Source organism: Hyperolius riggenbachi, chromosome 11 (genome assembly GCF_040937935.1).
Source record: "Hyperolius riggenbachi isolate aHypRig1 chromosome 11, aHypRig1.pri, whole genome shotgun sequence".
Classification (NCBI taxonomy): Eukaryota; Metazoa; Chordata; class Amphibia; order Anura; family Hyperoliidae; genus Hyperolius; species Hyperolius riggenbachi.
In genome coordinates, this window is record NC_090656.1 from 252068435 (window position 1) to 252093431 (window position 24997).

The window sequence follows — 24997 nt, forward strand, 5'->3', positions numbered from 1 at the left end:
CATGCAGACACGGAGAGAACATACAAACTCTTTGCAGATAGTGCCCTGGCTGAGGTTCGAACCAGGGACCCAGCGCTGCAAGGCGAGAGAGCTAACCACTATGCCACCGTGCTGCCCACTCTATGTGTCACCACTTGCCCTGCTAGTCCCCAGGACTCACATACTCTATGTGTTATCACTTGCCCTGCTAGTCCCCAGGACTCACATACTGTATGTGTCACCCCTTGCCCTGCTAGTCCCCAGAACTCACATACTGTTTGTGTCGCCCCTTGCCCTGCTAGTCCCCAGGACTCACATACTGTACGAGTCACCCCTTGCCCTGCTAGTCCCCAGGACTCGCATACTGTATGTGTCACCCCTTGCCCCGCCTGTCCCCAGGACTCACATACTGTACGAGTCACCCCTTGCCCTGCTAGTCCCCAGGACTCACATACTGCATGTGTCTCCCCTTGCCCCGCTAGTCCCCAGGACTCACATACTGTATGTATCACCCCTTGCCCTGCTAGTCCCCAGGAATCACATACTGTATGTGTCACCACTTGCCCTGCTAGTCCCCAGGACTCACATACTGTTTGTGTCGCCCCTTGCCCCGCTAGTCCCCAGGACTCACATACTGTATGTGTCACCACTTGCCCTGCTTGTCCCCAGGACTCACATACTGTATGCGTTATCACTTGCCCTGCTTGTCCCCAGGACTCACATACTGTATGTGTCACCCCTTGCCCCGCTAGTCCCCAGGACTCACATACTGTGTGTCACCCCTTGCCCTGCTAGTCCCCAGGACTCACATACTGTACGTGTCACCACTTGCCCTGCTAGTCCCCAGGACTCACATACTGTATGTGTCACCCCTTGCCCTGCTAGTCCCCAGGACTCACATACTGTACGTGTCACCCCTTGCCCTGCTAGTCCCCAGGACTCACATACTGTACGTGTCACCCCTTGCCCTGCTAGTCCCCAGGACTCACATACTGTATGTGTCACCACTTGCCCTGCTAGTCCCCAGGACTCACATACTGTATGTGTTATCACTTGCCCTGCTAGTCCCCAGGACTCACATACTGTATGTGTTATCACTTGCCCTGCTAGTCCCCAGGACTCACATACTGTACGTGTCACCCCTTGCCCTGCTAGTTCCCAGGACTCACATACTGTATGTGTCACCCCTTGCCCTGCTAGTCCCCAGGACTCACATACTGTATGTGTCACCACTTGCCCTGCTAGTCCCCAGGACTCACATACTGTATGTGTCACCACTTGCCCTGCTAGTCCCCAGGACTCACATACTGTATGTGTCACCCCTTGCCCTGCTAGTCCCCAGGACTCACATACTGTATGTGTCACCCCTTGCCCTGCTTGTCCCCAGGACTCACATACTGTATGTGTTATCACTTGCCCCGCTAGTTCCCAGGACTCACATTCTGTATGTGTTATCACTTGCCCTGCTAGTCCCCAGGACTCACATACTGTACGTGTCACCCCTTGCCCTGCTAGTCCCCAGGACTCACATACTGTACGTGTCACCCCTTGCCCTGCTAGTCCCCAGGACTCACATACTGTATGTGTCACTCCTTGCCCTGCTAGTCCCCAGGACTCACATACTGTATGTGTCACCCCTTGCCCTGCTAGTCCCCAGGACTCACATACTGTACGAGTCACCCCTTGCCCTGCTAGTCCCCAGGACTCACATACTGTATGTGTGATCACTTGCTGCTTTACGTGCAGGACAAGCAGGATTCTTGATGCTCGCACAGCACAGCTCTCAGAAGATAAACAAATGATGGCAGCAGCTGGGAATAAACAAGCGTCATTGTACTGGAGGAACTTTCCTGGGAATTGAGGACTTGCTATAACATGTCAGATGAACTCAGCAGTGGAATTCCATTGCCAGCAGACCATCAGTTTGTCCATAGCTGATTCTGAGCATGACCCGGGCTCCAGATCTGCTTCTGCTGAATGAGATAAGACATTCTGCACATACTTGGCATGCTGTGCTATGTTTGTTCAGCTTAGCCCCAGGACTTTGTTAATTTTTCGCTTTTTTTTTTCCATCTTTAGTGGCCACTTCCTGTAACCATTTACTACTAGCTGGGTAACAATGCTGTAGTTGTTTGCATTTTTCTTTTTTATAGACTCTCAGTTCTGCATGAGACTGTTAACCTCCCTGGCGGTACGCAGTTTCATAGGCTGCGTCCGCGGGAGGATTCTTTTAAAATAAAATGTAATTTAAATGCTCTAGCTAGCACTTCGCTAGCTAACTAAGCCTCCCAAGCTGCACCACACCTCTCTGATCCCCCCCCAGATCACTGCTGGTGTTGTGTCTGATTACGCTGCCTGTGGATTTGCGCTGCCCCGCATGCGTAGTAGGAGACTGTGATGCCACATTTCCTATAGACTGCTGCTGCTGGAGTTAAAATACGAAATATCTCCGCTCCCACACCTCTTACACTCCCCAAATTTTCAGGGTAGGGAAGGGACCCCCCGAAAGACCTTTATGCCAAATTGCAGCCCGAGACCCGCTGGTTCCCGAGATAGATTTCTCTAATCTATCTCCTGAACCAGCGGGTCTCGGGGGCTGCAATTTGGCATAGAGGTCGTTCGGGGGGTCCTCTCCCTACCCTGAAAATTTGGGGAGTGTAAGAGGTGTGGGAGTGGAGATATTTCGTATTTTATCTGCAGCAGCATCATTATTAACTTCACACTGAGCATGCGCGCTACTCAGTGTCTTTTAGGGTATGTCACTACCAGCTTTGCATATCTAGAGATGGAAATCCTTGCCCATTCTTTTTTGCAAAACAGCTCCAGCTCAGTCAGATTAGATGGACAGCGTTTGTGAACAGCAGTTTTTAGATCTTGCCACAGATTTTTGATTGGATTTAGATCTGGACTTTGACTGGGCCATTCTAACACATAGATATGTTTTGTTTTAAACCATTCCATTGTTGCCCTGGCTTTATGTTTAGGGTCATTGTCCTGCTGGAAGGTGAACCTCCGCCCCAGTCTCAAGTCTTTTGCAGTCTCCAAGAGGTTTTCTTCCAAGTTTGCCCTGTATTTGGCTCCATCCATCTTCCCATCAACTCTGACCAGCTTCCCTGTCCCTGCTGAAGAGATGCACCCCCCGAGCATGATGCTGCCACCACCATATTTATATATAAAAAGTTCCATTTTGGTCTCATCTGACCAGAGCACCTTCTTCCGCATGTTTGCTGCGTCCCCCACATGGCTTGTGGCAAACTGCAAACGTTATGCTTTTCTGTTAACAATGGCTTTCTTCTTGCCACTCTTCCATAAAGGCCAACTTTGTACAGTGCATGGCTAATAGTTGTCCTATGGACAGATTTCCCCCACCTGAGCTGTAGATCTCTGCAGCTCGTCCAGAGTCACCATGGGCCTCTTGACTGCATTTCTGATCAGCGCTCTCCTTGTTCGACCTGTGAGTTTAGGTGGACGGCCTTGCCTTGGTAGGTTTACAGTTGTGCCATACTCCTTCCATTTCTGAATGATCGCTTGAACAGTGCTCCGTGGGATGTTCAAGGCTTTGGAAATCTTTTTGTAGCCTAAACCTGCTTTAAATTTCTCAATATACTTTATCCCTGACCTGTCTGGTGTGTTCTTTGGACTTCATGGTGTTGTTGTTCCCGAGATTCTCATAGACAACCTCTGAGGCCGCCACAGAGTAGCTGTATTTGTACTGACATTAGATTACACAGAGGTACACACTATTTAGTCATTAGCACTCATCAGGCAATGTCTATGGGCAACTGTCTGCACTTAGACCAAAGGGGGCTGAATAATTACGCACACCCCACTTTGCAGTTATTGATTTGTAAAAAAAAAATGTTTGGAATCCTGTATGATTTTCGTTCTACTTCTCACGTGTACACCACTTTGTGTTGGTCTTTCACGTGGAATTCCAATACTATTGATTCATGTTTGTGACAGTAATATGACAAACTGTGGAAAACTTCAAGGAGGCCGAATACATTTGCAAACCACTGTAGCTTGGAGTTAGGCCAAGTCAGTTTTGTCCTATAGGACAGTGATCCAAAGCAGAGCTCCAAATTACACAAAACCTATTGCGATAGCTGTTCTTTCATCTTATTATTATGTATTTATATAGCACTGACATCTTCTGCAGCACATTAAAGAGTACATAGCCATGTCACTGACTGTCCTCAGAGGAGATCACAATCTAATCCTGTCTTAGGCTAATGTCCTACTATATTATTATGTATTTATATAGCACTGACATCTCCTGCAGCACTGTACAGAGTACATAGTCATGTCACTGACTGTCCTCAGAGGAGCTCACAATCTAATCCTACCATAGTCATAGTGTAATGTACTACTATATCATTATGATTATTATTATGATGTATATTACAGTACTGACATCTTCTGCAGCACTTTACACAGTACATAGTCATGTCACTGACTGTCCTCAGAGGAGCTCACAGTATAATCCCTACCATAGCCATAATCTGTCTCTGTCATAGTAAACGGCCATTTGGGGGGTGGACCAGTTAAATTATCTGCATGTTTTTGGGATGTGAGAGGAAACCTACGCTCACATTTGGAGAGTTTACAAACTCCATGCAGACTGAAATGCACAGATCGTTTTTGGTAACCAAAGCTTTGCACTGCTATGTATTTCATAATTTTTTTAAGGTTTAGCTCTCCTTTAATTAGGATAGTTGCGCACCTATGTTTACATTTCTGCAGGTCTCTGAGAGCAGACGTGTTTAAGTTTCGGTTTTGAAGCAATGTAAGCAATACATAAAGGTGGCATGTGGTCAGTCTCACGGAGATCTTTACAGCCTCAGCAGGGCCTGGTGATGTCAGTAGCCTGGCGCTGGGCAGACTGGCTGTACTGAGCTGTACCCATCACATTGCTGGTTAATAATAGCTGCCCGGTTCCTGCTCTCAGGGGATAAGAGCCTTTTCTCACAGCCCCGGGTTACCACAAGTCTGCAGATGGGACTTCAGCCTTCCCTATAAGGAGATGGAGTTCATAGGAACTGGATGAAGCTTTCTGTCTGTCACATGGCTTCACTGATACAGGGAATGTCACTCTCAGCACTGCAGAGTTTCTGTATGAACCCAGTATAGGTAGCCAGAGGATGCCCCCCTCCTCCCAGTAATAGATACCCCAGTATAGGTAGTAAGAGGTAGCCCAGCCTCCCCCTCCCCCCCAGTAATAGGTAGCCCCAGTATAGGTAGACTGAGTACTGAATTACGTAGCCAGACATCTCCTTCCACTAAATACATAATAATAATAATATGGTAGGACATTAGACTATGACTATGGTAGGATTAGAGTGTGAGCTTCTCTGAGGACAGTCAGTGACATGACTATGTACTCTGTAATGTGCTGCAGAAGATGTCAGTGCTATATAAATACATAGTAATAATATGGTAGGGCATTAGACTATGACTATGGTAGGATTAGAGTGTGAGCTCCTCTGAGGACAGTCAGTGACATGACTATGTACTGTGTAATGTGCTGCAGAAGATGTCAGTACTATATAAATACATAATAATAATAATATGGTAGGACATTAGACTATGACTATGGTAGGATTAGATTGTGAGCTCCTCTGAGGACAGTCAGTGACATGGCTACGTACTCTGTAATGTGCTGCAGAAGATGTCAGTGCTATATAAATACATAGTAATAATATGGTAGGACATTAGACTATGACTATGGTAGGATTAGAGTGTGAGCTCCTCTGAGGACAGTCAGTGACATGACTATGTACTGTGTAATGTGCTGCAGAAGATGTCAGTACTATATAAATACATAATAATAATATGGTAGGACATTAGGCTGTGACTATGGTAGGATTAGAGTGTGAGCTCCTCTGAGGACAGTCAGTGACATGACTATGTACTCTGTAATGTGCTGCAGAAGATGTCAGTGCTATATAAATACATAATAATAAAATGGTAGGACATTAGACTATGACTATGGTAGGATTAGAGTGTGAGCTCCTCTGAGGACAGTCAGTGACATGACTATGTACTCTGTACTGTGCTGCAGAAGATGTCAGTGTTATATAAATACATAATAATAATATGGTAGGACATTAGACTATGACTATGGTAGGATTAGAGTGTGAGCTCCTCTGAGGACAGTCAGTGACATGACTATGTACTCTGTACAGTGCTGCAGGAGATGTCAGTGCTATATAAATACATAATAAGACATTAGACTATGATTATGCTAGTAATGTGTCAATCAGATATACAGTATTCTAGTAATCTGTAAGATAAAAGCCAGTCCAGGGATCTACATGAATAGACTGTAGTGGCAGAATGATGGATGTCTCAGCGGAAGGAGTGCTCGGCAGTCAGGCTGCTGCTTTTATCTGCTGTGTTATGGTGACATGTGAGGCCTGCTCTGTGTTTGTTGCTGCCGGGCAGAATGTGGCTCTTGTGTAAATGAAGGGAACAGATCAGAGGCCCGCAGGTCACGCTGCATGCTTGCCATTACTCCTCTCCAAGGCTGTGATGCCAACTAAACAAATTACAAACATCCTAAAGGAGAGATTCATTGTCATTGGGCTGGGCACTATATGAGAGTAATGGGGGCTATTTATATCTGAGGTTTTTCTTTTTTTTTTGGGGGGGGGGGGGGGGGGGTTGTGCTTAAAGGGAACCTGTAGTGAGATGGTTATGGATGCTGCCGTGTTTATTTTCTGTTAAACAATGCCAGTTACCAGGGTTTGAATATTGGCGCTTCCTGTTCAGTAAGCCAGCACCTATTCAGTGGGGGGTTCTTGGGCTAAACTCCCTAACACTGCTACTGCCTATAGAGCGCTCCCTAGTGGCTGCAGCTCTGGTGCTTTGAGTCCGCCAGGAAAAAAGCGCAATATTAATGTTATTTGTCTTGTGTTGTCAGTTTCCTGGCTGGCCTGCTGATCGTTATGGCATCAGGAGAGTCACACACCTGAAAGATGCATGCAGCTTATCCAGTCACACTTCAGTCAGAAACCTCTGATCTGCATGCTTGTTCAGGGGCTATAGCTAAAAGTATGAGAGACAGAGGCTCAGCAGGACAGCCAGGCAATCTGCATTGTTTAAAGAGACTCTCTATAAAAAAAAAAAAAAACTGTCCCCTGGGGAGTACTTACCTCGGGAGGGGGAGGCCTCAGGGTCCCAATAAGACTTCCACCATACCTGTAGCTGCAGGCAGTCCAGCGCTGGCTACCCCAAAGTGGCCTGCTATCCTGGCTCGACAAGTCTTGCTATATTTACCTTCCCTGGCTCCAGTGGGGGCGCTGTTGAGGCTTTCAGCACAGAGATAGGCGGAAATAGCTGATCAGGTCCACTCTACTACACAGGAGCAGGAGACTTGCACCTGCACAGTAGAGCGGACCTAACTGGAATCTGCTACTTCCGTCGTGTTTCCGAGACCAGAGCTGCGCCTGCGCTGGAGCCAGAAAGGTAAATATTTACATACTCTCCATTCCAGTTTCAATTGTTTTTTTCCACTCTATTTCCCGCTCAATTCTCTTATCTTTTCTTATCTATTTCTATTCACATCTATGAGAAAACGATCAGAAAAACAATCGAAAATAAGATCGGACATGTTGGAAATTATCTATCGAACCATCTATCTGCCGAAAAAACGTATGGTGTATTTCCAGCATAAAACACTTTCCTAGCAGAAAGTAGCTTCTGAGAGAGCAGGAAAGAGATAAAAAGGTTCAATAGTTCATAGATTTTAGCTCTTTCATACTTCAATGAATGTGACATTGAGCAAAACAATAAAACAGTAAAAACTTGAAAACTAGATTTGAATATAAAATTAAAACTGTGGAATATCCTTAAGAAGTCATTTTTAGGAGAAGGAAGATGGATACGATTGTTTATTTCATTTGTTTATTTTCACCTCGGGTGCCCTTTAACTCTATATGTTTCTTATTTATAAGTTCATGTTAATGTGAAGTAAAATGAACCAGGGTTGAATGGACCAGTGTGATGTGTGCTGGGGGCGTGATTAGGGTTGCGCCAGGGGTGTGGCTTAAGTTTCCCCTCTTCCTTATCTCAAAAAGTTGGGAGGCATGGTTGAGAAGTATTAACACTGCCAGGAGCTGATGGCTTTTGATGGACCCCAAAAAATGTGTTTATATTACAATTGTTATGTTTATTTAAAGCCTAAACCAGGGTTAGGGAACCTATAGCTCGGGAGCCAGATGTGGCTCTTTGGATGGCTACATCTGGCTCACAGTTAGGGGTTGATTCCCTAAGCTACACTGCTCAAGCAGCACAGCTTAGTGTGGCAGCACAAGTAACATTTTCAAAGTAGGCACACTACTGCTGTAGCATTACTAACTTACTCACGCTCCTCCCAAAAGTAATGGCGCTCCAATTGTCCCACCCTGGATCCTCTCAGGTACAGTGACTTTGTAGAACGAGATCACACACTCTGATTGGCTCAATAGGCTGCCTGTCACTTGACAGGCAGCCTACTGGGCCAAAGTGAAGGGATCTTGTTCTACAAAGTGAATCAACCCCCAAGTCAGTTAGCTAATTGTACAAGCTGTTAGTCTGTATTTCTCCTGTCTGGCTCTCGGGGAAATTGCTGATGTTGCTGAAACCCGAGAGAAGCTGAAGATGTGTCTGACACTTCCGCTGCCCGGTGGATCAACTGTATACACATCACCATGGCAACAGGGACGTGAGCCCTCTGCTGCGCATGCGCACTGTCCCAGTTTGAAACGTATTGTATGGCTATAACGGAATTACATTTTAAAATATGTGGCGTTTATGGCTCTCTCAGCCAAAAAGGTTCCTGACCCCGGCCTAAACCAATGAGTCCTTATGACAGTCTCTTTTTGTCTGGAAACAACCCCCTTGCAGTTCCTCCCAAACTAAACTATGGTAAGTATATCCCTCGCATTTGGCATCAGGATTGATTTCACTTTTAGACTCGTGACCATTCCTGGATCTCAGGATCCATCTGTACAGTGGTTTTGCATCAAAGGGTTGGCGCACACCAAGAGCGCTTCTGATCGCTTTTTGAAAAGCGCTTGGCTACCTAAACTCTGTGAGGGTGTTCCCATAGCACCGTTGTGAGTTTTCTAAAATCGCAAACATTTAGCATTTTCTGGAGCAATTCAACTTGAATAAATGAACAAAAACTCTCATTCATTCAAAAATCGCTCTAAAAATAGCTTCATAAAATCGTAATTGCAAATGGCTAATCGCAGGCAGGTGGAACAGATCTATGCTTTCCCAGAATCCTTTCACATGTGTTGAATGGGTGGCTCTGTGCGATATGTCTCAGCGCAACACTGCACATTTTTGTCCATTCCATGTAGCGGATGAGAAGGCAAATTTTTGTTGCGTTACCCTTTTTTTGGTCTCTTTTAGCCCTTTAAACTTTCTTGCTTTTACTCCTTTTTGGGTCACCCTGAGCTGCTTGGGTATTCTGCAGTACTGGTCCAAGCCCTATCCCATAGAGCCATATCAATCCATGCCATGCCCTGATGAGGGCCAACGGTCTGAAACAGGCTGTCTGCTTGTGAGTTTGATGTGGCTCTGTAACATGTATAAGCTATAGGCTCGCTATATAACAGCGGTTCTGGATGTAAGCCTGGCTACAGAGATCATTTGCATATTCTGCAGTGGTGCATTGTGGGTAAACACAGCTACACACTTAAAACTGAATTATTGCAAATACCTTCTGTTTTAAGAAGGCAAATTAATTACTCAAAGAAAGACAGGGTGGGGATTCCAGCATCGTAGTCATTGATTGAAAGGGCCATGTCATGAGATGGACACCCCTCATCTCATGAATTTTAATGGTGAGTTGGGATATCTTTTCATTGGGCAATTTTTAAATAATTCGGGAAGGAAGGAATGTTATTTTTCATGAGCTCTGAGGGGAGCAGATAGATAACTGTACTTATTTGTAAATTATGGTCATCTGTTAATACATGGTGGATTTAGAAAAGAAAGCCTTGCATCTTCAGTAATTTCCTCTGTTTGTCTTTGCAGGCGATGACAAATTTGGACGCAAGATTGTGGTGTTCAGTTCCTGCCGTCTGCCGCCCTGCCACCAGCTAGACCACGTTAAGCTTCTGCAGTAAGTACCCTCACCAGTCATCCTCTCCGGTCGTGCGTCTGTCCGCCCTGCCACCAGCTCGACCACGTTAAGCTTCTGTAGTAAGTATGTGCGGTCATTCTCTCCGGTCGTGCGTCCGTCCGCCCTGCCACCAGCTAGACCACGTTAAGCTTCTGCAGTAAGTACCCTCACCGGTCATCCTCTCCGGTCGTGCGTCTGTCCGCCCTGCCACCAGCTTGACCACGTTAAGCTTCTGCAGTAAGTACCCTCACTGGTCATCCTCTCCGGTCGTGCGTCCGTCCGCCCGCCCTGCCACCAGCTCGACCACGTTAAGCTTCTGCAGTAAGTACCCTCACCGGTCATCCTCTCCGGTCGTGCGTCTGTCCGCCCTGCCACCAGCTCGACCACGTTAAGGTTCTGCAGTAAGTACCCTCACCGGTCATCCTATCCGGTCGTGCGTCTGTCCGCCCTGCCACCAGCTCGACCAAGTTAAGCTTCTGCAGTAAGTACGTGCGGTCATTCTCTCTGGTTGTGCGTCTTTCCGCCCTGCCACCAGCTCGACCAAGTTAAGCTTCTGCAGTAAGTACGTGCGGTCATTCTCTCCGGTCGTGCGTCTGTCCGTCCGCCCAGCCACCAGCTCGACCACGTTAAGCTTCTGCAGTAAGTACCCTCACCAGTCATCCTGTCTGGTCGTGCGTAACTCTGCCCTGCCACCAGCTAGACCACGTTAAGCTTCTGCAGTAAGTACCCTGACTGGTCATCCTCTCCGGTCGTGCGTCAGTCTGCCCTGCCACCAGCTAGACCACGTTAAGCTTCTGCAGTAAGTACCCTGACTGGTCATCCTCTCTGGTCGTGCGTCCACCGCCCTGCCACCAGCTCGACCACGTTAAGCTTCTGGAGTAAGTACGTGCGGTCATTCTCTCCGGTCGTGCGTCCGTCCGCCCTGCCACCAGCTAGACCACGTTAAGCTTCTGCAGTAAGTACCCTCACCGGTCATCCTCTCCGGTTGTGCGTCTGTCCGCCCTGCCACCAGCTCGACCACGTTAAGCTTCTGCAGTGAGTACGTGCGGTCATTCTCTCTGGTCGTGTGTCTTTCCGCCCTGCCACCAGCTACACCACGTTAAGCTTCTGCAGTAAGTACCCTCACTGGTCATCCTCTCCGGTCGTGCGTCCGTCCGCCCGCCCAGCCACCAGCTCGACCACATTAAGCTTCTGCAGTAAGTACCCTCACCATTCATCCTCTCTGATCGGGCGTCACTCTGCCCTGCCACCAGCTAGACCACGTTAAGCTTCTGCAGTAAGTACCCTCACTGGTCATCCTCTCCAGTCGTGCGTCCGTCCGCCCGCCCAGCCACCAGCTCGACCACATTAAGCTTCTGCAGTAAGTACTCTCACCAGTCATCCTCTCCGGTCGTGCGTCAGTCTGCCCTGCCACCAGTTAGACCACGTTAAGCTTCTGCAGTAAGTACCCTCACCAGTCATCCTCTCCGGTCGTGCGTCAGTCTGCCCTGCCACCAGCTAGACCACGTTAAGCTTCTGCAGTAAGTACCCCGACTGGTCATACTTTCTGGTCGTGCGTCCGCCTGCCCTGCCACCAGCTAGACCACGTTAAGCTGCTGCAGTAAGTACCCTCACCAGTCATCCTCTCTGGTTGTGCGCCCGTCCGCCCTGCCACCAGCTCGACCACGCTAAGCTTCTGCAGTGAGTACCCTCACTGGTCATCCTCTCTGGTTGTTCGTCCGTCCTCCCTGCCACCAGCTAGACCACGTTAAGCTTCTGCATTAAGTACCCTCACTGGTCATCCTTTCCGGTCGTGCGTCCGTCCTCCCTGCCACCAGCTAGACCATGTTAAGCTTCTGCAGTAAGTACCCACACCGGTCATCCTCTCTGCTCGTGCGTCCGCCCGCCCTGCCACCAGCTAGACCACGTTAAGCTTCTGCAGTAAGTACCCTCACCAGTCATCCTCTCTGGTCGTGCGTCCGTCCGCACTGCCACCAGCGCGACCACGTTAAGCTTCTGCAGTAAGTACATGTGATCACCCTCACTGATCTTGTATCCGTCCGCTCTGCCATCAGCTCGACCACTTTAAGCTTCTGCAGTAAGTACGTGAGGTTGCCCTTACCAGGTACCCTCACCGGGCATCCTCTTCGGTCTTGCGTCCATCCACCCTGCACATGTCTGGCCAGCCTCATTAATCAGGCTCGGCAGTTTCAGGCATGGAGTTGGGGATGTGTGCAGACGCAGGCAGCTGGTCCTCTGAGCCCGAAGTCATCCTCCTGGCGCTGAAAGCACACGCCATATTTGGTACTTGGCCCTTTCCAATCCGTGAGGTTTTATGACCATTTCCAGCTGTAAAAAAATCCCTTCTGTGTTGGCTCCTCTGCCAGACTAATCCAAACTGTGGTTTTTCAGGATTGCTGATGTTTGGTAGTTTTTTCTTTTTTTTTTCCCTGTGCAAAACTTTTCGCGCACAAACAGTCATAAATTGTGCCCATAGAAGTACAGAGATTGTAATGAGCTAGGTTTTATTTGAAGGGCATAGTCACAATACTTTACAGTAGAAGGATCTCCCGATTCAGTTATTGCAAATCATTTCTGAACCGTTTGTCTACCTCACTTGGAATGCACTTAAACTCCCAAAAAACTGTGTTTGATCTCCCGGAGTTAAGTAAACCTGCTAAAGGCGTTTCTACAACTCCTGTTATGTTGAAGACCAATTCCAAGAATCCCTGGGGCAGATTTAGCAAGAGAAAAATATGAGGTCTCTTGAAATCATGTAGAACTGTCATTGACATTTTATCATACCTCCCAACTTTTTTAGATAAGAAAGAGGGAGACTTAAGACACGCCCCTGCCACATCTCTAACCACACCCCCAGCGTACCCCTCGCCATGCATATCACAAAGAATTCAGAAGCAAAAGATGTAGTTTTATGATTTAAACCACACTGGTCCCTTCTATCATCAGTAGCTTTCCTTCATTTTTGCATTTGAATAAAATAAGCCTATCACTTTAAAGGGGAACTTCAGCCTAAACAAACATACTGTCATTAAGTTACATTAGTTATGTTAATTAGAATAGATAGGTAATATAATTTTTTACCCACCCTGTTTTAAAAGAACAGGCAAATGTTTGTGATTCATGGGGGCTGCCATCTTTGTCATGGGGGCAGCCATCTTTTTGGTTGAAAGGAGGTGACAAGGAGCAGGAGACACAGTTCCAACTGTCCTGTGTCCTCATTACCCCTCCCAGCTGCACACACTAGGCTTCAAATGTCAAATTCAAAATGTAAAAAAAAATTGCACCAAAACAGCAGAACGAGAACAACATCAGAAATCGCATCATGTTTTGCACAGCATAAGGGGAAAAAGCCCGGGCAGTTTTCTTCTGTGCAGCTAAAAATGAGGCTTGGATAAGAGAAACAAAGTTCTGATGCTGTGAAACTGTTAAAGAAACACCAGGCCTTTTCAGTGCTGCTGAGTCAATTTATAGTCTGAAGGTTCACTTTAATTGATGGGAATAAAGTTTAGAGTCAGTAAAAAACCTTTTTTGATAGAAATATACATATATTTACACAGATCTGTGCATCCGTCTTGAAAGAGGGACAAATAAGAGAGAAAGAGGGACAGGGATCCCAAAGAGGGACTGTCACTCCAAAAGAGTGACAGTTGGGAGCTATGATGTTAAGAAGGTGCAAATTCCTTGTTCTAAAACAGGAGAAGATGGGAAGGATTGTCAGAATTGGTGCAGCCTGCGAGAGAATCCTCTGAGGGAGGCAAGTTGCATCGCAGCAGCTTTACCACAGAAAAAGGTGGAGTCACAATGGTATTTTCATAGTAAAATAGCAGCAGTCAGAGCACTTCTTGGGGTAGGATGGACTGAATGGTGTCAATAAATCTGGATAAATAAATGTGGCTCTCCTATCTCACAGTACAGCTGCTGTCTGGGCTTTATAAGGAAGAGCTGTGACTGGCAGCTGGGAAGAAGAATGTGGGGAATAAGACAACACATACAACACAAGCTGACAGTTCTCCCCAGTGTGGCAGCTTTGTACGAGTTTTAGAAGCGGTATCTATCACTTCCTATTTCTATGACAGATTTGCACTGTTCTACCACTATAACACTGCAGAGTCTTCTCATTAGGGGGGAGAGGGGGGACAGCGCCAGGGGTTTCGTCACGATCGTTGCTCGCCCTGATATTGCTCGCCGTTAAAGAGACTCTGAAGCCAGTATAAATTCTTCTTTTTAACTTGTATTGCGGTCTAGGACCCTCAGCCCTGCTAAACCGCCGCTATCCTGCGGCAAAATGAGGGGTCTATACCCCCTAAATCCCCTCTCATTTGTCCGGGGAGCTCTTCCTGAATGAGGCAGAGCTAATGGCTGTAGCTCTGCCTCTCAGCACGTCAATCCTGGCTGATTGCCGCCTCTCCCCACCCCTCTCAATCTTTCTTCACTGACAGGGGTGGGGGAGAGGCGGAGATCCGCAGGCAGATTGACGCGCTGAGAGGCAGAGCTTCAGCTCATAGCTCTGCCTCCATGAGCAGCAAAATTCACGACCAAGAAAGTCGTGCATTTTGCAGGGGGATTTAGGGGGTATAGACACTTCGTTTTGCCGCAGGATAGCGGCGGTTTAGCAGGGCTGAGGGTCCTTGACAGCAATACAAGTTAAAAAGAAGAATTTATACTGGCTTCAGAGTCTCTTTAAAGCCATGCACCTGATTGACCGAGATAGCCCGACATCTTGCAGCATGTCCAATCCACATGCTCGGCCCCAAATTGGTTGCATCGTCGATTGGGCATGCACTTGGTGGCACCGATTTTCATCCGATTCGGTAATATTGAATGGGATGGTCGATCGGCCGATAGATGTATGGGAACCTTAAAGGATACCCGAACTGAAATGTGACATGATGAGATAGACATGGGTATGTACAGTGCCTAGCACACAAATAACTAGGCTGTGTTCCTTTTTTTCTTTCTCTGCCTGAAAGAGGTAAATATCAGGTATGTAAGTGGCTGACTCAGCCCTGACTCAGACAGGAAGTGACTACAGCGTGACCCTCACTGATAAGAAATTCCACTTTTTTACCTCTTTCTTGCTCTCAGAAGCCATTTTCTGCTAGGAAAGTGTTTTATAGGTGGAATTTCTTATCAGTGAGGGTCACACTGTAGTCACTTCCTGTCTGAGTCAGGACTGAGTCAGCCACTTGCATACCTTATATGTAACTCTTTCAGGCAGAGTAAGAAAAAAAGGAACACAGCCTAGTTATTTGTGTGCTAGGCACTGTACATACCCATGTCTATCTCATTATGTCACATTTCAGTTCGGGTATCCTTTAAAGCTTTAGATTCATATTTTATTTTATAGCTGCAGTTATACAAGAACACACTGAACAATTTAAAGTGATAGTATTGAGTTGCTGCAATTGTTGTTGGTCTTTATGCAGTGGAATCATTTCTAATGAATGTGAGGCCTGCACATATCAGCAGGTCTTCAGCTAACCCCCCCCCCCCCCTCCCCCCCAATCATTTGTCTGCTGCTGGGTGACATCCTGGTTCTCTTATGAGATCAGTCACTGGGCAGCTGTGCCCTTTGATCAGCATGTAGAATGTAAAGAGGAACAGTGTGGAAGGAAATTGCCCAACTGCAGACACAATACTCTTCATGCGGCTCTGCAGAGCTCTGGCCAAGCAGAAGTGGGAGAAAGATATAATGACAAATGCGCTCCTCATACATAGCGGAATACCTTCAGTCCTGCCGCATGGAAAGTAACAAAACAGGGAAAAAGGGCGCCGCCCTAGGCTGCCATTATCAAAGCCGCGATTTGTGGCAATGAGAAAAAATATGGGCACAGGTAGACGCCCAATAAATTGGCAGGCGTCCAGTCTTCCCGCTTTCCAAAGCTCCAAAGCCACAATTTGCATAGCTGGAAGACTCGGGGCCTGCTGTTTTATCGGGCGCCCTAACTTTGTCCTTATTGCCGCAAATCGCAGCAGGGGGGCAGGTTAAGGTTTGGGCAGCATGGAGGAGGGCAGTAGGGTCAGGCACCACCAGGAGGGGATAAGGGTGGTTAGGCAGAGGTAAAGGTAGAGGGAGGGTTCTGTGTGAGAGTCGGATTAGGTTTAGTCATAGTAAAATATTGATAAACATTACCAATATTTTACTACCCCAATTCAGTAGGATAATATTGCTAATTCTAATGATCTTCTGCTAGCAGCAATCCCCGCGCCCTTTTTTCCAGTCACTTTTTTTCATGTTTGCGGAAAGTAATACAGTCCGATTTCTCTGAGCAGAAATTTTCATTAAAGAGGAACATGTTCTCAGGATTGACCTTCATCCCAGTCAGTAGCGGATACCCCTTTCCCATGAGAAGTCCATACCTTTTCTCCAATAGATAATCAGTGGGGCCTCTATGGCTGATATTGTGGGGAAACCCCTCCCATAGTGTGATGTCAGGACCATGATCCTGACAGTTTCCTGTCTGTGAACCTCGCTGCATTGTGGGAAATAGCCAAGCAAGCAGTATCTCCCTTTGTGCAAAGAACTCTCGGTAAACAAACATTCTGCAGAGATCACTTGACAGGAATAAAGATGTCACCACCAGTGATAAATTCCAGAAAGCGGGGTGAGGAAAGACTTTGCAATGGGGAAACACTGACTAACTTATAAGTGAATATTGTAATATATAAGAATCTTTATTTTTCACTACAGTTCCTCTTTTAAGCAAACCCCCCTCCCCCTTTGCATGGCCTCCTTGAGTTGACCACACTGATGCTCAGGGCCGGTTCTACACTTTTTCTTGCCTGAGGCAAACGAATGAGGATGCCCCCCCCTCCTTTCCATATGTATTGGTCGCACAGCACCCCACAATTTACTCAGCTTCAATTAATGTTCTCACATGACATGCTGCAGCCCAACACAATAGCACACTGGCTGTGAGTGTGGAGTGTGACAAACACACTGCTCACCCTCAGCTACTCCATTCCTCCTCAGTCAGGACAGCAGTGCCAACTCCTCTCTTCTGCTGTGCCAGTCACATGAAACACTGCTGCTCTCCTGCCCCCCCCCCCTCCCTCCTCACTCACTGTCAGACTCCTCACACAGCACAACAAGCTGCTTTCCTCCAATGCTGCTCTCCTGCCTCCCCCCACCTCACTGGCTGTCAGACGCCTCACACAGCACAACAAGCTGCTTTTCCCCAATGCTGCTCTCCTGCCTCCCTCCTCCTCACTCACTGTCAGACTCCTCACACAGCACAACAAGCTGCTTTTCCCCAATGCTGCTCTCCTGCCTCCCCCCTCCTCACTCACTGTCAGACTCCTCACACAGCACAACAAGCTGCTTTTCCCCAATGCTGCTCTCCTGCCTCCCCCCTCCTCACTCGCTGTCAGACTCCTCACACAGCACAACAAGCTGCTTTTCTCCAATGCTGCTCTCCTGCCTCCCCCCTCCTCACTCACTGTCAGACTCCTCACACAGCACACCAAGCTGCTTTTCCCCAATGCTGCTCTCCTGCCTCCCTCCTCCTCACTCACTGTCAGACTCCTCACACAGCACAACAAGCTGCTTTTCTCCAATGCTGCTCTCCTGCCTCCCCCCTCCTCACTCACTGTCAGACTCCTCACACAGCACACCAAGCTACTTTTCCTCAATGATGCTCTCCTGCCTCCCCCTCCCCTCCTCACTCACTGTCAGACTCCTCACACAGCACAACAAGCTGCTTTCCCCAATGCTGCTCTCCTGCCTCCCCCTCCCCTCCTCACTCACTGTCAGACTCCTCACACAGCACAACAAGCTGCTTTTCCCCAATGCTGCTCTCCTGCCTCCCTCCTCCTCACTCACTGTCAGACTCCTCACACAGCACAACAAGCTGCTTTTCCCCAATGCTGCTCTCCTGCCTCCCCCCTCCTCACTCACTGTCAGACTCCTCACACAGCACAACAAGCTGCTTTTCCCCAATGCTGCTCTCCTGCCTCCCCCCTCCTCACTCGCTGTCAGACTCCTCACACAGCACAACAAGCTGCTTTTCTCCAATGCTGCTCTCCTGCCTCCCCCCTCCTCACTCACTGTCAGACTCCTCACACAGCACACCAAGCTACTTTTCCTCAATGATGCTCTCCTGCCTCCCCCTCCCCTCCTCACTCACTGTCAGACTCCTCACACAGCACAACAAGCTGCTTTCCTCCAATGCTGCTCTCCTGCCTCCCCCCACCTCACTGTCTGTCAGACGCCTCACACAGCACAACAAGCTGCCTTTCCCCAATGCTGCTCTCCTGCCTCCCCTCTCCTCACTCACTGTCAGACTCCTCACACAGCACAACAAGCTGCTTTTCCCAAATGATGCTCTCCTGCCTCCCCCCTCCTCACTCACTGTCAGACTCCTCACACAGCACAACAAGCTGCTTTCCCCAATGCTGCTCTCCTGCTTCCCCTTCCTCACTCACTGTCAGTCTCCTCACACAGCACAACAAGCTGATTTTCCCCAATGCTGCTCTCCTGCCTCCCCCCTCCTCACTCACTGTCAGACTCCTCACACAGCACAACAAGCTGCTTTTCTCCAATGCTGCTCTCCTGCCTCCCCCCTCCTCAGTCACTGTCAGACTCCTCACACAGCACACCAAGCTACTTTTCCTCAATGATGCTCTCCTGCCTCCCCCTCCCCTCCTCACTCACTGTCAGACTCCTCACACAGCACAACAAGCTGCTTTCCCCAATGCTGCTCTCCTGCTTCCCCTTCCTCACTCACTGTCAGACTCCTCACACAGCACAACAAGCTGCTTTTCCCCAATGCTGCTCTCTTGCCTCCCTCCTCCTCATTTACTGTCAGACTCCTCACACAGCACAACAAGCTGCTTTTCCTAAATGATGCTCTCCTGCCTCCCCCTCCTCACTCACTGTCAGTCTCCTCACACAGCACAACAAGCTGCTTTTCCCCAATGCTGCTCTCCTGCCTCCCCCCCTCCTCACTCACTGTCAGACTCCTCACACAGCACCACAAGCTGCTTTTCCCCAATGATGCTTTCCTGCCTCCCCCTCCCCTCCTCACTCACTGTCACACTCCTCACACAGCACAACAAGCTACTTTTCCCCAATGCTGCTCTCCTGCCTCCCCTCTCCTCACTCACTGTCAGACTCGTCACACAGCACAACAAGCTGCTTTTCCCCAAAGATGCTCTCCTGCCCTCCCCCTCCTCACTCACTGTCAGACTCCTCACACTGCACAACAAGCTGCTTTTCCCCAATGCTGCTCTCCTGCTTCCCCTTCCTCACTCACTGTCAGACTCCTCACACAGCACACCAAGCTGCTTTTCCCCAATGATGCTCTCCTGCCTCCCCCCTCCTCACTCACTGTCACACTCCTCACACAGCACAACAAGCTGCTTTTCCCCAATGATGCTCTCCTGCCTCCCCCCCTCCTCACTCACTGTCACACTCCTCACACAGCACAACAAGCTGCTTTTCCCCAATGATGCTCTCCTGCCTGCCTCCCCCCTCCTCACTCACTGTCACACTCCTCACACAGCACAACAAGCTGCTTTTCCCCAATGATGCTCTCCTGCCTCCCCCCCTCCTCACTCACTGTCACACTCCTCACACAGCACAACAAGCTGATTTTCCTCAATGATGCTCTCCTGCCTCCCCCCTCCTCACTCACTGCCAGACTCCTCACACAGCACACCAAGCTGCTTTTCCCCAATGATGCTCTCCTGCCTCCCCCTCCCCTCCTCACTCACTGTCAGCCTCCTCACACAGCACAACAAGCTGCTTTTCCCCAATGATGCTCTCCTGCCTCCCCCTCCCCTCCTCACTCACTGTCAGACTCCTCACACAGCACAACAAGCTGATTTTCCCCCAATGATGCTCTCCTGCCTCCCCCCTCCTCACTCACTGTCAGACTCCTCACACAGCACAACAAGCTGCTTTTCCCCAATGCTGCTCTCCTGCCCCCCTCCCCTCCTCACTCACTGTCAGACTCCTCACACAGCACAACAAGCTGATTTTCCTCAATGATGCTCTCCTGCCTCCCCCCTCCTCACTCACTGCCAGACTCCTCACACAGCACACCAAGCTGCTTTTCCCCAATGCTGCTCTCCTGCCCCCCTCCCCTCCTCACTCACTGTCACACTCCTCACACAGCACAACAAGCTGCTTTTCCCCAATGCTGCTCTCCTGCCCCCCTCCCCTCCTCACTCACTGTCACACTCCTCACACAGCACAACAAGCTGCTTTTCCCCAATGATGCTCTCCTGCCTCCCCCCCTCCTCACTCACTGTCACACTCCTCACACAGCACAACAAGCTGATTTTCCTCAATGATGCTCTCCTGCCTCCCCCCTCCTCACTCACTGCCAGACTCCTCACACAGCACACCAAGCTGCTTTTCCCCAATGATGCTCTCCTGCCTCCCCCTCCCCTCCTCACTCACTGTCAGCCTCCTCACACAGCACAACAAGCTGCTTTTCCCCAATGATGCTCTCCTGCCTCCCCCTCCCCTCCTCATTAACTGTCAGACTCCTCACACAGCACAACAAGCTGATTTTCCCCCAATGATGCTCTCCTGCCTCCCCCCTCCTCACTCACTGTCAGACTCCTCACACAGCACAACAAGCTGCTTTTCCCCAATGCTGCTCTCCTGCCTCCCCCCTCCTCACTCACTGCCAGACTCCTCACACAGCACACCAAGCTACTTTTCCCCAATGATGCTCTCCTGCCTCCCCCTCCCCTCCTCACTCACTGTCAGACTCCTCACACAGCACAACAAGCTGCTTTTCCCCAATGATGCTCTCCTGCCTCCCCCTCCTCACTCACTTTCGGACTCCTCACACAGCACAACAATCTGCTTTTCCCCAATGCTGCTCTCCTTCCTCCCCCCTCCTCAATCACTGTCAGACTCCTCACACAGCACAACAAGCTGCTTTTCCCCAATGATGCTCTCCTGCCTCCCCCTCCCCTCCTCACTCACTGTCAGACTCCTCACACAGCACAACAAGCTGATTTTCCCCCAATGATGCTCTCCTGCCTCCCCCCTCCTCACTCACTGTCAGACTCCTCACACAGCACAACAAGCTGCTTTTCCCCAATGCTGCTCTCCTGCCCCCCTCCCCTCCTCACTCACTGTCAGACTCCTCACACAGCACACCAAGCTACTTTTCCCCAATGATGCTCTCCTGCCTCCCCCTCCTCACTCACTTTCAGACTCCTCACACAGCACAACAAGCTGCTTTTCCCCAATGATGCTCTCCTGCCTCCCCCTCCCCTCCTCACTCACTGTCAGACTCCTCACACAGCACAACAAGCTGATTTTCCCCAATGATGCTCTCCTGCCTCCCCCCTCCTCACTCACTGTCACACTCCTCACACTGCACAACAAGCTGCTTTTCCCCAATGCTGCTCTCCTCCTCACTCCTCACTCACTGTCAGACTCCTCACACAGCACAACAAGCTGCTTTTCCCCAATGCTGCTCTCCTGCCTCCCTCCTCCTCACTCACTGTCAGTCTCCTCACATAGAACAACAAGCTGCTTTTCCCCAATGATGCTCTCCTGCCTCCCCCCTCCTCACTCACTGCCAGACTCCTCACACAGCACAACAAGCTGCTTTTCCCCAATGCTGCTCTCCTGCCTCCCCTCCTCACTCACTGTCAGACTCCTCACACAGCACAACAAGCTGCTTTTCCCCAACGATGCTCTCCTGCCTCCCTCCTCCTCACTCACTGTCAGTCTCCTCACACAGCACATCAAGCTGCTTTTCCCCAATGCTGCTCTCCTGCCTCCCCCTCCTCACTCACTGTCAGTCTCCTCACATAGCACAACAAGCTGCTTTTCCCCAATTCTGCTCTCCTCCTCCCTCCTCACTCACTGTCAGACTCCTCACACAGCACAACAAGCTGCTTTTCCCCAATGCTGCTCTCCTGCCTCCCCCTCCTCACTCACTATCAGTCTCCTCACACAGCACAACAAGCTGCTTTTCCCCAATGCTGCTCTCCTGCCTCCCTCCTCCTCACTCACTGTCAGTCTCCTCACATAGAACAACAAGCTGCTTTTCCCCAATGATGCTCTCCTGCCTCCCCCCTCCTCACTCACTGCCAGACTCCTCACACAGCACAACAAGCTGCTTTTCCCCAATGATGCTCTCCTGCCTCCCCCTCCCCTCCTCACTCACTGTCACACTCCTCACACAGCACAACAAGCTGCTTTTCCCCAATGATGCTCTCCTGCCTCCCCCTCCTCACTCACTGTGAGACTCCTCACACAGCACAAAAAGCTGCTTTTCCCCAATGATGCTCTCCTGCCTCCCCCCTCCTCACTCACTGTCAGACTCCTCACACAGCACAACAAGCTGCTTGTCCCCAATGCTGCTCTCCTGCCTCCCCCTCCTCACTCACTGTCACACTCCTCACACAGCACAACATGCTGCTTTTCCCCAATGATGCTCTCCTGCCTCCCCCTCCTCACTCACTGTCAGACTCCTCACACAGCACAACAAGCTGCTTTTCCCCAATGATGCTCTCCTGCCTCCCCTCTCCTCACTCACTGTCAGCCTCCTCGCACAGCACAACAATCTGCTTTTCCCCAATGCTGCTCTCCTTCCTCCCCCCTCCTCAATCACTGTCAGACTCCTCACACAGCACAACAAGCTGCTTTTCCCCAATGATGCTCTCCTGCCTCCCCCTCCCCTCCTCACTCACTGTCAGACTCCTCACACAGCACAACAAGCTGATTTTCCCCCAATGATGCTCTCCTGCCTCCCCCCTCCTCACTCACTGTCAGACTCCTCACACAGCACAACAAGCTGCTTTTCCCCAATGCTGCTCTCCTGCCCCCCTCCCCTCCTCACTCACTGTCAGACTCCTCACACAGCACACCAAGCTACTTTTCCCCAATGATGCTCTCCTGCCTCCCCCTCCTCACTCACTTTCAGACTCCTCACACAGCACAACAAGCTGCTTTTCCCCAATGATGCTCTCCTGCCTCCCCCTCCCCTCCTCACTCACTGTCAGACTCCTCACACAGCACAACAAGCTGATTTTCCCCAATGATGCTCTCCTGCCTCCCCCCTCCTCACTCACTGTCACACTCCTCACACTGCACAACAAGCTGCTTTTCCCCAATGCTGCTCTCCTCCTCACTCCTCACTCACTGTCAGACTCCTCACACAGCACAACAAGCTGCTTTTCCCCAATGCTGCTCTCCTCCTCCCTCCTCACTCACTGTCAGACTCCTCACACAGCACAACAAGCTGCTTTTCCCCAATGCTGCTCTCCTGCCTCCCCCCTCCTCACTCACTGTCAGTCTCCTCACATAGAACAACAAGCTGCTTTTCCCCAATGATGCTCTCCTGCCTCCCCCCTCCTCACTCACTGCCAGACTCCTCACACAGCACAACAAGCTGCTTTTCCCCAATGCTGCTCTCCTGCCTCCCCTCCTCACTCACTGTCAGACTCCTCACACAGCACAACAAGCTGCTTTTCCCCAACGATGCTCTCCTGCCTCCCTCCTCCTCACTCACTGTCAGTCTCCTCACACAGCACATCAAGCTGCTTTTCCCCAATGCTGCTCTCCTGCCTCCCCCTCCTCACTCACTGTCAGTCTCCTCACATAGCACAACAAGCTGCTTTTCCCCAATTCTGCTCTCCTCCTCCCTCCTCACTCACTGTCAGACTCCTCACACAGCACAACAAGCTGCTTTTCCCCAATGCTGCTCTCCTGCCTCCCCCTCCTCACTCACTATCAGTCTCCTCACACAGCACAACAAGCTGCTTTTCCCCAATGCTGCTCTCCTGCCTCCCTCCTCCTCACTCACTGTCAGTCTCCTCACATAGAACAACAAGCTGCTTTTCCCCAATGATGCTCTCCTGCCTCCCCCCTCCTCACTCACTGCCAGACTCCTCACACAGCACAACAAGCTGCTTTTCCCCAATGATGCTCTCCTGCCTCCCCCTCCCCTCCTCACTCACTGTCACACTCCTCACACAGCACAACAAGCTGCTTTTCCCCAATGATGCTCTCCTGCCTCCCCCTCCTCACTCACTGTGAGACTCCTCACACAGCACAAAAAGCTGCTTTTCCCCAATGATGCTCTCCTGCCTCCCCCCTCCTCACTCACTGTCAGACTCCTCACACAGCACAACAAGCTGCTTGTCCCCAATGCTGCTCTCCTGCCTCCCCCTCCTCACTCACTGTCACACTCCTCACACAGCACAACATGCTGCTTTTCCCCAATGATGCTCTCCTGCCTCCCCCTCCTCACTCACTGTCAGACTCCTCACACAGCACAACAAGCTGCTTTTCCCCAATGATGCTCTCCTGCCTCCCCCCTCCTCACTCACTGCCAGACTCCTCACACAGCACAATAAGCTGCTTTTCCCCAATGATGACCTCTTCACCTCGCTCTCCTCACGCTTCTCCTCCTACTCTGACTGCATGCTGTAAGTGTACACACAGTGCAAACATGCTGTCCCTGTAATCTCTGCGTCTGATGCAAGTGTTTCACCTTGCTTCATGAGAGAACCGGCCCTGCTGATGCAGGATGGGACCCTCTTCTTTGTGGCCATTCCTTTCCATGTACGAATGCAGCAACAATGCGCGAGTCTGTATATGGGGTGTGCCCGTGTATTAGCATGAAGCTGCTCACCCACGAGTACTGTCATGCAACGGCGCAGGTGCGGCTTTGCCCGTGCAGTACAGCCGTGCTCGTATGTGATGGGGAGCGCGGCCATGAGAACATATCTGACGCGCACTTATCAGACATGTTAGGTGGGACCCTGCGCAGGAACGCTGGGCTTGTGGTTGGATTGGGAAGCCTTTGCACTATCCAGAGTCTTCCCTCTACTGAGATTGGCATCTAACTCCCTTTTTATTATTATTACAGGTTCATTTAAGTTGGTAGCATTTGATTGGATGAACAGATCACATGACACAAGCTG

General features: G+C 49.8%; 1 protein-coding gene across 2 annotated transcripts in view; it reads left to right on the forward strand.

Moving 5' to 3' along the window:
• The window catches only part of ARHGAP1 (Rho GTPase activating protein 1), a 143489-nt gene that overhangs the window by 70563 nt on the left and 47929 nt on the right, over positions 1-24997 (forward strand). For both annotated transcript variants that reach the window (XM_068260095.1, XM_068260096.1), the window contains exon 4: positions 10006-10093. In XM_068260095.1, the coding sequence (XP_068116196.1) occupies positions 10006-10093 (88 nt within the window). The remainder of the gene's footprint in view (positions 1-10005; positions 10094-24997) is intronic.